General features: G+C 36.8%; 1 protein-coding gene across 1 annotated transcript; it reads right to left on the bottom strand.

Moving 5' to 3' along the window:
- Positions 1–2478: 2478 nt before the first annotated feature.
- Positions 2479–12153, bottom strand: LOC103698759 (cystinosin homolog). Its single transcript, XM_008780806.5, has 8 exons — positions 11843–12153; positions 11556–11688; positions 9416–9505; positions 9170–9294; positions 8929–8971; positions 6395–6512; positions 6259–6308; positions 2479–2961 (listed from the first exon to the last, which is right to left on the bottom strand). Exons 1-8 carry the CDS (start codon positions 11959–11961, stop codon positions 2815–2817), a joined length of 825 nt encoding a protein of 274 aa, XP_008779028.1. The 5' UTR covers positions 11962–12153; the 3' UTR covers positions 2479–2814.
- Between the last annotated feature and the right edge of the window lie 3310 nt (positions 12154–15463).

Raw genomic sequence — 15463 nt, 5'->3', positions numbered from 1 at the left:
AGGTTTTAGATCGTTTTGGAGATAATTCTTTAGCAAGTTAGAATCCATAGAGCTAATCCTAAATAGTTGGGATAAGATTTGATAATTATGGTCATGCAAGGGGCCCGATCTTGAGTTTTTTACCCTCAAACAGGGTTTGCATCAAGGAATCTCAACTCAATATCAAGTTTGACACAAGCCAAGTTCGTAGTTGTTGTCCTAACTCAAACCAAATAGCTTGACCATTGGCCTTCCACCTCAAATCTTTTGGTTAGGCTTAACATCCAATTTTCCAGTGATAACAATGAAGCATCCTCCAAAATATACCCAAAATGGTTGTAAACCATAACCGGTCATCAGAACAGCAGGCTATACACTTAGGCAATGGACAATATAATAAATTTCCTTTATATTAAAGGAAAAGGATTACAATTAAATTTGTTAAGAAATGGATCTAGAATTGACCTTAAAATTAGAATCAAAACCTGAAGGCACTCTATAGCACTTCCATGGGAAATGGTGCCGATTGCTTATCCTCTCTTTTATAAATAAAAAAAAAAGAATACAATGCTAGGGACCTCAAGAATGGTCCCAAAAGAGGTCTATACCAATCCTTTCATGATAGATTTATGGTATAAAGTATCAATCCTCTCATGACTCTTTTTAATACTAGGGTTGGGTCTTGAAGTACATTTTTTTAAAAATGATAATTTTACCTTTTGTTTCAGGATAATTCTCCCTAATTTCCTAGTTCTTATAGAGCAAGGCACCTAAAATATGACATTCTTCTCTTCTAGAAATAAACAAAAGAAGAACCAAGAACCATATGCTTGGATCCTTCTACTTTATTCAGATTTGTCATGCTTGAATCCTCTCTCTTTCCAATAGTACATGGTAACATTTGGGCTATGTGTACCCTTCCGCATGTACCCACCTAATCCTTTTAAATTTGTTATCTTTCAGAAGGAAAGTAGTCTTCAAGCGTGTTAGAAAGAGGCAGTTGGATTGCACTCATCTACTTGAGATTTTGGGGTTTTTTTTTTGTTGTTGTTGTTGTTTTAAGAAGAAAAGTGGATTCATCTACTAAAAAAACACAAACAAATATCCATTAAAATAGTCTACAAGAACCTACCAGGTCTGGAAGGTTAGGCTTTTATATCGAGAAGAAAATTAGGAAACGTGCACTCATGAATCAACCTACCATTTATATATTAGGAAAAGACAGAGAGAACTTGTCAACTAGTTTCTAATATGACTGCTAACATTTTACTTTTGATCTTTTATACAAAGATAAACCTGCTTTCACACACAATTAAAACTGTTTTTGTGCATGACTTGGCTGCTTTGTGGACAGGCCATGATCAAGTTTAGTATCAGATTTAGGTCCTTCAATTCAAACCAAAGTCCAGGCCAGGTCATCTAGTTTGAGGCTGCTCCCAAGTCCCAACTTGAATGGATTTGATATATCATATATAACTAGATTAAAAGCATTGGCCTGATCTAATCAAGGTATGTCCTCCCAAAATAACCAAATGTGAAATATAATTATCAGGCTCATTAAAGCATAAGCCCAATGTGAAGTCAAATTTCTTATGATCTTTTAATGTGTATAACTACTAAATTTGTTATGAAGCAGGTTCAAAAAAAGTACTTGAGCATGAGTTCCAATTTGATGCCCAATTGGATGGGTTATATTTTTTTTTTTTTTTGTGGCATACCTAATCCACATTCTACATTATTCCGAAACACAAATTATGATATGTTTGAAATCATTATATGGCTACAACTTGAGTTGAGCATACTCTAAATCTTGTTGGTCCAACATGCTAATTGGGTTAGGTGGTTGTGTAATAATACGGCGGTGAGAGAGTTTTATCCTCCATTTAACTAAATCATCCCCATCCAACTCGATCCAATCTGCCATCAATCTAACCCATCTTAAATCTAGCTTGATATGAGATTATGGTTTGGGTTGAAGAAACCCCAACATTTGGCAAGGCTGAATTTAAGACACAGATGTTGGGTTGTGTCAGGTCCCAATTGCATACTATAGCATTAGCATTAGATGCAGACAAAATTAAGTCATAGCTTAGAATTTTCTACACGGTTAAAACATAAAAAAAATATTACATGAGTATTTGTAGACTAAAAAAAAATAACAGTTCAGTTTCTGTTAGATGAACTTTATATAATAATTCTAGGTTAATTGTATTGTTAAAAAGTTGTTAAACTCAGATCGTTCTTTGATAATAACATGATATAACAACATTTTTGTAATAAAAAAATAATTTATTTTCATTTTGGATGTAATTGATGCCAAATCATACATATAGCTCTTTCAACATAATCCACAAACTTTCAAGCAGGGATCCATGACACAACAATTGATGGTTCAGACCAATAGTTTTTGACCATGAAGAGAAGGCTTTCACCTCATGTCCTCTGATCTTCGTTAATGGTGGTTTATCTTAGGCATCTCTGAAAAGATTGATGAAACAATATCATGCAAACTGGAAGGCTGGTCGATTCAATCAGATCAACATCAGCCAACCTTATACTTGTGAGCTCCATATTCCACCATTCCATATATACAGAACAGCATTCATGCATTACAACTTCATATAACGGTGTAATGCTCGTATTAATATATTTATCATCACCTGAATCCTGTGTTGTGTGTTGCAAATAAGAAATCCTATCTAATGATATATAGATATAACCACAAGAGTAGTTTACCATATCAGATGCCAAGATATTTTTATTCTGGGATTTTGGCCTCCATTCTATTCACAAAAAAAAAAAAAGACAATAGAGAAGGAAGGGCAATATATCCCCTTATACCAATGTTGATTGAGGCTCGTCCGGAGGCTTGATAAGTGGGGCGACACTCTCTTGCATAATTGCCTGATTTCTTTCTTCTTTATTGGCAGGGTAGAGCACATAGTGCTGAAAGATAAAGAGAAGGTCGAAAAATACAACTTCCTGAAAAAAGAAAAATAAAAGACTATGAATTTGAGTTTAAGTTCATTTTGCTGAAAGAATATTGACCTCAGCAACCAATTTTGAACCCATCAAGTTTTGGACTCTTTAAGAGGATCATATTGAGACCAAGATAAAGATACTTTGGTTGTAATTCCCAAGGTAATTAGCCCATCTAGCAATACTCAACCTACTATGAGTGCCTTCAATATGAACCAACTATGAGAGCATGGGGTGTCCGCATACATTAAATATATCTAGAGCAATCTCATGTAACAAAGAAATTCAACTGGTACTTGCATTCAAAGTCTTGGTAAAACACAGTGTCTTATAGTGAAGCAAGGAGGGCTGTATCATCAGTGCATAAGAGTATGTGCAGAATTAAGAAGTTGAGGATTTAATTGTATTCATAGAGGTCTTATATATTTATTTGCAAAACCTTAACAAGTTCGGGAATTAGAATCAAACATCTGAAAAAAAAATACTCTCTTCTCAGATTATGGCATATAAGGGAAGTCCTAAATGACATGCGTAGAAGTTGTTCACTTGTCTGCCTAAAGCATGAATTTCTTCCTTCTTTTCATTTGTTTGCCTGGTAGACTTGGAGAAGATAAAGGCAAGGAAATCAACCTGGCCTTTCTATATTGCTCACATAAAGAGACAAGAAGTAGACTTCTTTCTGTCTTTTTTCCTTTTTCCTTTTCCTTTTTCCTTTTCTTCCTTAAGAAGATTCCTTCCACAAAAGACAACCTTGGGCCACAAGGGATCATCAAATGATGTAATCATTTTATTGTATCCAAAGTGTTGAATTAATAAGTAGATAGCTTTTTTGTTGATGAAAAGGAGGTTAAGGAGAGTAACCCTCCAATAACCACAGAAATAAGAAGAATTGTTGGACCATTGAGAATGGCCAACTTCATGGACAGGATAGAAGATTTCTGGCAGGCCATAAGAGTTACATACAGTGGTGTCCTTGGAGAGCTACTATTATGGTGAAATCAATTGGCTTAAAGCAGAGCATGAAATCTGTATGTCATACGATGAATAGTACCATTCACAATATTAGTAAATAGAAACTCATCCACGAGCCGATTCTTTCCACGTTTTGATACACACACAATCACTAACCAAGGATACAAATTACTCTAACCCACCAATATGAAATACAAATTCCTAAAACATCTGATTATCCATTTTGAGATATCTAAATCAGCACCAAAATCAACACTAACCTCATGTGTTCCCAAAATTTCTTCAGGTCTTAAAGTTGCTAATTGCATCATCATTACTTAATTTATTTCAGAACCATTTTGAAAAATCTTTACAAAGGTCAACATTATGATGATTTGATGGTCTAGATCTATACCCAAATTTATTTTCTGCTCTCCTTGTGGATTTTGTTTGTTCTTAATGATGGTATCCTGTTGGAAGAAGAACAGGGAAAAATTTTGGCACACAGAAATGAAATCCTGTTCTTTCAGGGCAAATCGACTGTTAGTGAAATTCTGATCAACTAAACTCTCAATAAACCAGTTAAAATTGTAGGGGAAAACTGAAACTAAGAGCCAAAGAGTTTTCTTTGAGAAGAAAATAGAGGAAAAAAAGAATAAAATGTTGAAATTTATCTCAGAAATTTCTAGTGACCCACTATGAATCAGGATTCACAGCTGATTGGCCAAAGAAATTATTTTGAAAGTTGGTCAAAATTCAGGAAAATAAAGGATCTGTATAACAAAATAAGGGAACATATATTAGCGAATACAAATGCTGTCAAAAAAAGAAGAGAAGATTTAAAAGTAAAAAAACAAAAAAAAAATATCAGAGAACTTCGTTAAATATCTAATACATACTCATGTGCAATTTAAGATTTTATTAAAATAATGTTTGGGAGTTAAGTAGAAAAGAGTCCAAAGAATCAACAACACATTTCCCAATTCTTATGAAATAGCTAAGAAGAGTTGAGAAAGAGTTCGACTATATCTAAGTGGACGAGAAAGAAAGCTGGCGAATTCAAACTGCAAAGAAACTTAAATTTTGATCAGGAAATGTGCAGCCTTAGATCAGGGAATTCAGATCATCAATCCTTCATGCATCAAACTTCAGAGGTTGAGAGCATTGCAGGACTGCAGAAGTAGCTAAGCCTACTGTGTTATACTAAAAGGATCCACATGAAGAAGTTCGGAAGCATCAGATACAAGGATGAGAGAGTCAAGCTATTAGAGTTCTGGAATACCTTCGGGCTAGTGTTTTGGCTAAGAGAACATATCTTCACATATTCAGTGAAATGCATTATTACAGGAATGAAATGAAAGTAAGAAATTTGAAAAGAAGATCAATGTTTATGTATCATTCAGGATGGCCAGGACTAGTAATAGGAAACCAAATAACTATCGTATAATCTCAGCTGGTATTGCACTTGAATTTAAAGTACTTGTCATGTATCCATGTGAAAACCTATTCCAATATCAGCGACAAGATAGCTACAAGTATATAATATAATGAAAAGACGACAATATTCCTCCAAAAGTACCGAGTTAATAAAGTAGGCAACAGTTTTAAGCTCGGACCATAGATGCAACTCTCAATTCAGATAATATGATGTTTTTATAAATTTTGTAGCTTTTGCCTCATTTATAATTTTCTTGGCAAGACTATTGACTGTTTGTTTCACTACGTTCTGCTCAAAACAACCAAGAGGCCTAAGCAAGTATTCAAAGTTCAAACCAATCTATTCATTTTCTCCCTAAAATAGGTATTCTGTTTTGCAAACTGTCACCATACACAGATAAAGACTAGGCAACTGTCTTTTTTCATGAGGGTCCATAGTTCATCTTAGTGCAATAAAACTTCCTCCCATGTGATTTTATTGAGCTAATGGAATGGCAGTCACTTGCCGTCACTTTGAGAAGGAGTTGCGTAGACAGGGAAATTTATAGGTTCTCTCAACTGAGCATGCCATAACTTCATCATGCAGTCATCCTATTGCTTTTAGACCTTTTCATCCACTAGCATTATGAATCACAATCAGTGGAATTTCTTCTTTCCCCACCAAACTCAACCTCATGAGCAAAGGGAACTCTATTCTAACAGAATGGATCAAATGCTTGCTACATGTTTCTACCAAAAAAGTGCTTGTTTTATGTAAAAAACTGGTGTATATAACAAACAAATAGAATAATGGAAAGGACAGATTCTAGAAGATGAATATGCAAGCCCAACAAAGCTGTAGGGAAAAAACGAAGCTTTTATTATATTCCTTCATATAGAAAATAAAACTAGAGTAGAGATAGTATAGCATACCAATGAAAGCAGTGTTTTCCCAATGTTACCATAGAAGTTTACCCATGTATCTGCACAATGTTAATTTTGATCAAGAAAATGAAAACAACTATAAGAAAACTTTTGGAGCGCTTTCTATAAGAAACATGTAACACACCCTGGTCTATAGATTGTACACCCAGCTGACCAAAGTTCAGGATGCCTCCCACTAAATCAAGTAAAATGTTGCCAATGCTCCAGCCAACCGTGCTCTTGCGCCTAAAGTTCATTATGGCCTAATAAAGAGAGCTAGGTAATGTCCATAAATAAGATCCATTAAGAAAGAAAGCAATAAACCTAAGTCTAGCATCAAAGAGCTGAACATAACAAATAGGATAGGCAGAGAGACCAGATAGAATATTTGTTTTCCACTAAATGAATCAAATAAGTTTATCAATAGCATCACATGTTTTTTCCTCAAAAACAAAAAGAATACAATGCTTCATATATGGTCCTTCTAACTGAATTTCAATATCAAGTTCCAGATAATAATCTTACCTCCCTGTTTTTTCACTAATTTCATATGCCTAACTAAGCCTTGATTTTAATTTGAATGGCTTCACATTTCATGAAGATGAATACATCTACATTGATGTAAGAAAATCATAATCAATAGAACCTCATTTTTTTTAATGGTTTGCCTGTGTATTTGCGAGGTCTTTTACTGTAGAAGATAAAAATAGTTGTTATATTAGATGAAATATAGCATAACCATAGAAATTTCAACAAAGAAAATTTTGAAGTGGGAAACTCAAGTTCATACTTTCACAGAAAACACATTTCTGGATTTCGATGTTGGTTCTTTAAAGCTTGCAAACAACACTTAATGCATTTTAATACTCACATGGTGATACCCACTGAAATTTTGATTTCAATCTGTTTTAATTCCACCAAAATAAATTCTGGGAGAAGCCAAAGCAGAATGTGATGCTAGCAACCTTCAACCCACCAAAAACTTGAATACTCAAGTTTCTCTAAGTTGACTTTGAAGAACTTCTATCCATATATTTTTAGCACTTTCGCCCAGTTAAATGTGCCTGTAAAGGTCTGATGCCTAAAATTCGAGTTGCAATGTCTAGGTATCAAGGTGTTCCAGCAACACCAGATATCATCCCCACATCTAAAAGGTTTTTATAGCTTTCTTGGTTATTTATCTAAAGATTTCTTGGTTATTTTTTTCCTACTAACTCTTTCTGACTTCTTATAATCCTCCAAGCTAGATAAATTTCTCCACCTCCTAGATTTTCAACCTAATTTACCATGTTCACTCACTTACCATGTTCACTCCCATACTGTTTGTTATATCATTATTCTTAAATTAAAAAAATCCCATTGTATAACTTCAACCTGAAGCTCCTTTTCTTCCATTAACAAGCTTATAAACCTCATTCAAGTCCTAGTGTCTCAAACCATAAAACCCTATCCCCACCAAATTTCAAATCTGAGAATTTAACAAGTGCCTTGTTTGGTTGACACGACAATTAAGTTACCTAAAACCTTGTAGATCCTATTCCCCATTACGTGTAAAGAGAATTACCAATTACCAAATTTTAGAAGAACCAACCTAATAATATACTATTTATGTAAATGGATCTTGCGTATTATGTACTTTTAAAATATGGTAAGGCATTCAAATATATAGTTTTAAATTTACAGCCATCTATATCAAAGATTCACAATAAAGCTTCCAATCGTAAGCACTAGAGCTTGGGTCACTAAACCTTCACAAGTCGTATGCCCTTAAGGAAATATATCCAAGTTCTTTTATTCACTGGTGGGCATCTCTGTGCATCTTTTTTTTTGGCCCATATTTTCAATTAAATTTTAAATCACTGAATAGACAAATGAATTGATTTATAACTCACGAAGAGAAAAGAAAGTTGTGGCTTGTGATAGCAGGAATACTTTAGAAGTGTATGAATCGTATTTTCTGTGGGAATAGTATATGAGAACCTGCTGTGCTTATTGGTTGCAGTTGACCAAAAGAAGACGCAGAGTTTTTTAAGAATCAGTGATACCACTACTAGGGTTAAAAATCCTGGACCTCTCCCAAATGAAGAGGGATGCCAACCAACCGATCTAAGGCTAGTTCGCAGAGGAAGAGTAAAGTTATAATGATTAGAATTGTTTACATACTTTCCATATGAGGCTATAGGAATTCAAATCTCCTAACATAAAAAGCAATTATATTGTAAGTTCGAAAGAATATTTTCTAGATTAAATCACCTAAGTTAATTAACCTTTACAGCCAAAGTAATCTCTTGTAAGTAGACCTCAATGACTCAATCTACTAAAGATCATTCAGATAAGAATAGTGACAAGCATAAATTAACATATTGGTGCATTTCCCATGCAGAATTTGGAATTGGAGATAGGAATTAGCTCTCAGTGAGAGGAAAATTTGGAACTTCAAAGATAGGAATGCTTTATTTTCAGATTGGTAATCAAATTAGAATTTCTCTTATAATGCTTGAATTCCTATATCAAGGCTACCACAACAATTCATTGATTTATGCTTTGCAACTTTCAGATGAAAAATGCGATCTTATATTATTCCTAAAATTGCCTGCTAAAATAAGAGAATATCTTAAGAACAAACCCCAATCAAAGACAGGAAATAGGAAATTTATGAAACTGCAGAAGTATTTTTACCTGTGGTATGTACTTGATCGCTGTCATGATAACTTGTATTGTGCTGAAACACGCATGCAATAAGGAAAGATTAATCAGATTATCAAATTGATGCCAGGAAAAAAATGTACAAATTGAAGATATATCTGCGGTAACTTGTTATTTTGACATCCAAACATCACAGTACTAAGCCACCAAAAATGTTTATTTGGATAACCATAGGTTAAGAATTTAACTTTTTTCTGAAAAGACAAAGAATTACTTGAACACGGAAATGAGCCAGAGCCATGAATGCTTTGGCCAGGCTATGATCAGACAGACCACAGCAGAAGCCAGAACAGCTGTAGTGATTCCAGTGCAAGTTTTCGAGACCTTCTGAGTTCCACGCTGTCATTTTAAAGATAATAATGTGAAAAGTGAGCACTTACAATGAGGGATTGGGGAGGGCAAGATTGTCACCTATCTAGAGGATAAAAGGCTGTAGGTAGTTCAAGATAAGATCACTTACTTCATAGATTAAAACTTGGAATAAAGTAAAAGCTGTCAATGCAACAGCATGCACTGAAAAAGCGACATCATTTGCAGCCACAGGAATCATCTGCCATGATGGGGAAAAAAGATGTATAGATAATCCATTTTCATGTATTGTCACTTTAAACAATGTTTAGGATGGCAATTCATGTAAGCAAAAATCTAAAGTAATGTCATGATCAACTATCAACATCACCATAATTAGTCATCGTCATTTTAAAGTGGCAAAAAAAATGATTGTGTAGATTTAAAAATGTCAAATTGGAAATGGCGCTGCCTGCTCAATTACGCCTCTTTGCATAGTTAGGCTAAATTTAATGTAAATACAATGTGAAATATATAGGCAAGCCTCCTTTCCCTTAAAGAGGGAGGAGACTGGTCAACCTCCAAACTTATAAATATGAAAGCAGAATTTATGTAGTTTAGACTGCAATTCAAAAATAAAAATGGTTCCCGGATCACTTTACTACTAATTTTAAAAGAACAAAATTTTCGGATTGCAGTAGGATCCATATATGCTATTTCCTGTTGGAATTAAAATACATAAATATATGCACCATAAAGAAGGCCAAAACATCATGCACAGGATTGAACATGCATGCATGTACAGCCTCATAAAGTTCAAAGTTTCAGTTTAGGTTTGACCAGATATCAAAAAGATTTTGGCAAGTTTCAAAGCAAACAGATCAAAAGATCCCCCGAAGTAGCAAACAAGAATCAACCAAATCAATATACCAAAAACAATAAGATCTTATATGGCAATCCTCATTGAAGGTGTCTTACTGATATATGTCATTGAGGAGACTTGTGTTACTGCTTACAACATTTTATCCTGGCTGTACATGGTGACTACAGAACCTCCACAGTCCATATCATGTAAATATGGTGGACAATATGCACATCTGCATTTTCAAACTAATGCTCTATAACTAACATGAAATAGTAGCTCTCAAGGAACCCCTTGTTTGCACTTTGCAGTAATAAATGACTGACCAAGAACAGATCTCGCACCTACTTTGGAATGGGAAAAAGTTGGGAAAATGAATCCTCCTGGTTAAGCCATCATTAAAATAATCGAGACATTTAGTAGCATAAGAATAATACAGCAGTTTTTATATGTTCCAAACTAAAACAATCCATATAGTTGAAAAAAGGGACCATAGCGAGCTGGAACTAGAAGCTAAGTGTGCCATCAAAATCTACCATAATCCCACTTCACATTGTCCATGAATTGGACTGGTATTAGATAATATTATATAATATTAATAATTGTTTTTTGGGATCTAATCCCTCTGCTCTATCTTGACTAAAGAACTACACAATAAAGAAGATTTTTCTTCAGAAAAAGGTAAGATTTCATCTACTTCATTATCATATAATTGATGAATAATATTTATCTTGTTTGTATCAATCCAACCTCAAGCACACCAAAATTTTAACTGAAGGCACATAAAAACCTACAATATCTTTATCCATTCAACTAAATTAATCATCCAAACCATTAGAACCTCAACTCTGAAAAGGGCATCAGCATTTCAGGTTCCGAAACATAATTAAATGGACTTTCGCCTCCAACCGACAAACTAACTAGACATCATAAGGTCGGTAATTGGTGCTTATAACATCATATTGGTGATTATATAATTAAAAGAAAAAAAACAATTACCACAATAACACCATGAAATGGCCCATTTACATAAGGTTATGACCATAGGCTTCTAATTTATATGTATAAATATAAAAACAAAAAGGCTAGTATAGATTTATGTTTTCTTGGGGTGTTATCTTCCAACTCCAAAAACACGAACCTTCACACCAGATAGTGAACTAAAAGGCGCTGTTTGGTTGACAAGTTTTGGTAAAACAGGTTTACAAAAAATTCACAACGAATGAGTTTTACAAATCTGCCTATTTGGTTGCTTTCCATAGAATATGTTCTGCCAAAATTGACAAATCATAAAACCTGAAACATGAGTTTCATGACAAACAAACCGCCCCCTGTTTAAGAAAAATTCATGTTTTTAAAATTATCTGATTTAAAAAAATCCGCGGGCATCCAAACAGCCCCAAAGTGTTGCAATCCAAAGAAACTGAAACACATATCAAGAACCACCTACCTCTTGAAATCCGTACTTCTCATGATACTGCCTCTGAATTGTGGGGCTGAAGAACATCGCCGCATTGTATATAAGATACGACGAGTGCTTCGTCATGTTGAGCACCAAGAAATCAAAGTTCAGCCCAACCACACTGCAATTCCCCACCAATCAACCCACAACATAAGTCATCCAGCAATCAAAACCTCAAGAAAAGAACAAAAGCCCAATCAAAATCCAATCTTCCCCCGAGAAAACAGGACTTGAATCTAAAATTGCTGCAAAAAAAAAAAATCAAAAAATCGAACCTTTTTCGCCTGTAATTGAGTATGACTTGAGGGTAGAAGCTAAAAGACCATGAGAAGAAGGCGATCCATCCAAAAACCTGGTAGGTGACCTCAAGGTATATAGAATTCCAAGCAGCCATTTTTTCCTAATTTTACGAAATTTTCATCTCTTTTCCCTTCGCCGCTCAGAGAGTAGAAGAAAACTAGAAAAGGGAGATGAGAAGCAAGAGACCTTCTTTTTCCTTTTGTTTTTTCCCGAAGGCCAGTCGTTGATTGGGCGAACCAACGCGGCCGATGAGGTGATTAAGGCCTTCGATGTGGCCAGGATTTACGAAAGAACCTCGTGGGTAGGGAGTGTTATATTGCTGTTCAGGGTAGGGGCATTTTTGGTAAATGACTCGTGGAGTTTTAAGGAGGCCGGCGTCTACAGTGTTGGAATCTGGTTGGGATCTCGGCCCAAGTGCATGGCAGTGATGGACGTCGACACACTAACGTGTCTTGGTGCCTACGCTTGACCAAGGGAGTGAAAAATGGAATATTCCAGCTGAGGGCGACATCCGCAGAGTGAGGCCATGCTTAGCGTGCGATGCGGGGCTGGACAGTTACGCTTGCCGATGATTCGGCCACAATTATTAACTAGATCTAGAAAAATAGATAGTATGTGTGGGTGTCACCCTCTACTCTGAGATATTTGGCTTATGGCCAGTGATGGCCAGGGGCGGCCCAATACATCTGGGGGCCCAAGGCGAATTCAGTAAATGGGGCCTCTTTTTTTTAAATAATAATTTTTTAATAAATATAAAATACTTAAAAAAATGTTATGGAAATAGATTGCTGTCAAGTACACTATTTCAACAAAGATGCATGAATCTAATAAAGGTCGACAAAAAGCCTCTTCAGTTTAATATAATTCTTGAATGAAAATATTAAAAAAAATACTTAAAAAAAAGGGCCATGGTACTGTTCTTGGCAATACTGTTTACCATGTGAAGCGAGAGCAGAATAGGAAAAAGGCCATCCCATGGCGCTTCACGGTCAAAAAATTTGTCCAAGAGAAAGTAGGGTCATTATGGAAAATTCACTCCATCTAATTAATAAAAGTCCCATCCCACCATCTTCCCTTCAAGTGAGTACCCAAGCAGCCCCTGCAACATCACGGAACAGCAGCCATTCAACCCCCCCTCCCTCCTTCTCTTTCTCTACCCTCCTTTTCTTTTGCTAAAGACCATCTCTCCTTCAAGTGAGCACCGAAGCTGCAACTGCAACATCACGGCACAGCAGCCATTCAACCCCCTCCCTCCTTTTCTCTCTCTACCACCCAAGAGGGGAGAAGAAACCGAGAGGAGAAAATTAAAAGAATCTCCACCCTCCAAGAAGTCCATCTCCAATCCCCCTATCTTTCTTCCTGATGGCCCAGCTGGATCAGGAGTAATGTGAGGGAAGGAAAACCAAGACCAAAACCAAAAAAGAGAAGGGATGAAAGATAAGAGTGGCTTCAGGTGTGTATGAAGCCAACCAAATCCCTCCTCTCTCTCTCTCTCTCCACCCAAAACAAAACTACTGTCCCCAACTTCCCCGATTGCCCTCTGCAGGCCAGGAAACCCTCCACCTCCCTTCCATCAAGGGGGAAGACTCGTAGCCAGCTTCTGCTCCCGGAGGCCTTCCATTGGCCCGGGGCCTTAGGCGACCGCCTCAGTCGCCTAGGGCTCGGGCCGGCCCTGGTGATGGCATAGTATTCCAGGCCAAATATCTATATAAAGAGACCAATGAGTCCGCAGATTGGATAGTCTCATGTATGACCAATTACTGTGGAAGTGCTATATGGATCGAAAAAAGAGAGTTACCTAGGACGCTTCGAAATATATTATTTTTTTAATTCTTTTTAGATGTGTATGTACTAAAGCTGTATAAATTATTCGCTTTAGTGAAAAAAAAATTCTGAACTTTATTTTCATTTTTTTTCAATAAATTGAATAAATTAAACCATTTATTTAGGGTCAGAAATTAAAATATTTAAAAATTGAATAGGAAAGATGTTGCCCAGATAGACAACCCAAGAGGGGGGTGAATTGAGTTTTAAAATAATTATTGCAATTAAAATGTTTGTGGACACTAATTAATACTTTTTGCAAGTTGATTAATTAGATGCTATGTGCAGTGAGTGAGATGAAAGTAAAGACGTCAAGGCAATCACAAACACAATGATTTTATAGTGGTTCGGAGCTAACCCTTGCTCCTACGTCCACTCCCCAAGCCTCACTTGGGAATTCACTATAACCCCTCGGATTACAGCCGGTTGTTTTACAAGCTCACAACCCAACTTGTTGTTTTACGAGGTCACAACGAACTCGGTCGGTTTTCCCAGGCTCACCGACTAGAACCGCCCGATTGTTTTTCCGGGATCACAATCAAACCCTTCACACGTTGGTTTCAACCTAGGCTCACCAACAAACCTTTACACCCTTGATTCAATCCCCTGATTGAATCAAGTAAGGACCAAATGGATAGAAAAACAAACAGAAAAATACAGCTTCTAAATAAGCAGATTTTCAGCAATATAAATAGAAGAGAAGTTAAGAGCCCTCAAACAATTTATGATGATGTAGTGGAAGGCTACTTGAACTCTGGGTCTCCTCTTGAATGTCTTGAAGACTTGAACGCTGAAGGAGACTTCTTTAATGCTGGGAAGAGTTGGTTGAATGGAGTTAATGGCCCTCTTCCTTCTTTTCCGTTGAAAATCCTTTGGCAGATGAAGAATATGTGTTTTCTTTGAAAGGAATGTCACTTCTCTACCTTGCTACAGTCCTCTGTGGCTATTTATGCCATTCTCCACGGAAACTAGCCGTTAGACACAATTTTCTAGCCGTTCTGCACATTCTGCACATCCTGACAATGTTTCCGTTGGGATCGGAGTCAACTCGCGCGATCTGGAGTCGACTCGGCTGCAGCAGGAGTCGACTCATGCTTTTCTAGAGTCGGCTCGGCAACTGTTCCGGATTTTGAATTAAAGTGCTCTTCTCGACTGGGAGTCGACTTGACTTAACCCGGAGTCGACTCCCCAAAGTCTGGAGCTGACCTGGCACTTTTGGAGTCGGCTCATCCCAAGGAATCCATGGATGCATTTTTCAAGTTTGCTCACTCGAGTCGACTCGTGAATTCTGGGAGTCGACTCGGCGCTCAGAGTCCGAACTCCCGAGCTTCTGTCTTTTGGCTCGTGCTGTCTTGGAGTCGACTCGGACTGTTTTGGAGTCGACTCGGCTATCAGTATCCGAAAAGCAGTCTTCTGTCTTTTTGGGGTAGCGCTGCCTTGGAGTCGACTCGAACTGTCTTGGAGTCGACTCGCCTCTCAGAGACAAAAATACTGTCTTCTGTCTTTTTGGGGTCGCGCTGTCTCGGAGTCGACTCGGCCTTTGCGGGAGTCGACTCGGCTCTCAGTGTCCGAAAGTTGCTCTCTGACTTTTGCCTTGTATTACACTGAGAGTCGACTCTCGCTTCCTTTGGAGTCGACCTGCCAACCATCGGAGTCGACTCGAGTTCCTCAGGAGTCGACTCGGCTCTCAGGGTCCAAAATAACTTCTCTGTCTTTCTGTCTGTAACTCCCTGGAGTCGACTCATACTACTCTAGAGTCGACTCGGCAAGCA

The sequence above is a fragment of the Phoenix dactylifera genome, chromosome 13, assembly GCF_051530095.1.
Source record: "Phoenix dactylifera cultivar Ajwa chromosome 13, Ajwa_hap1_PhDact_Kaust_v1.1, whole genome shotgun sequence".
NCBI classification, from domain to species: domain Eukaryota; kingdom Viridiplantae; phylum Streptophyta; class Magnoliopsida; order Arecales; family Arecaceae; genus Phoenix; species Phoenix dactylifera.
This window is presented reverse-complemented; position numbering and strand designations above follow the sequence as displayed.

Bases quoted from the DNA above. Each gene is read 5' to 3' on its own strand.
- LOC103698759 (XM_008780806.5), bottom strand. From the start codon at position 11,961: ATGGCTGCTTGGAATTCTATATACCTTGAGGTCACCTACCAGGTTTTT. The intron at 6,513-8,928 runs GTAAAAATACTT...TCTCTTTATTAG, and splicing joins CGATCAAGTACATACCACAG to GCCATAATGAACTTTAGGCG. The intron at 6,309-6,394 runs GTGTGTTACATG...AACATTGTGCAG, and splicing joins TGTACAATCTATAGACCAGG to ATACATGGGTAAACTTCTAT.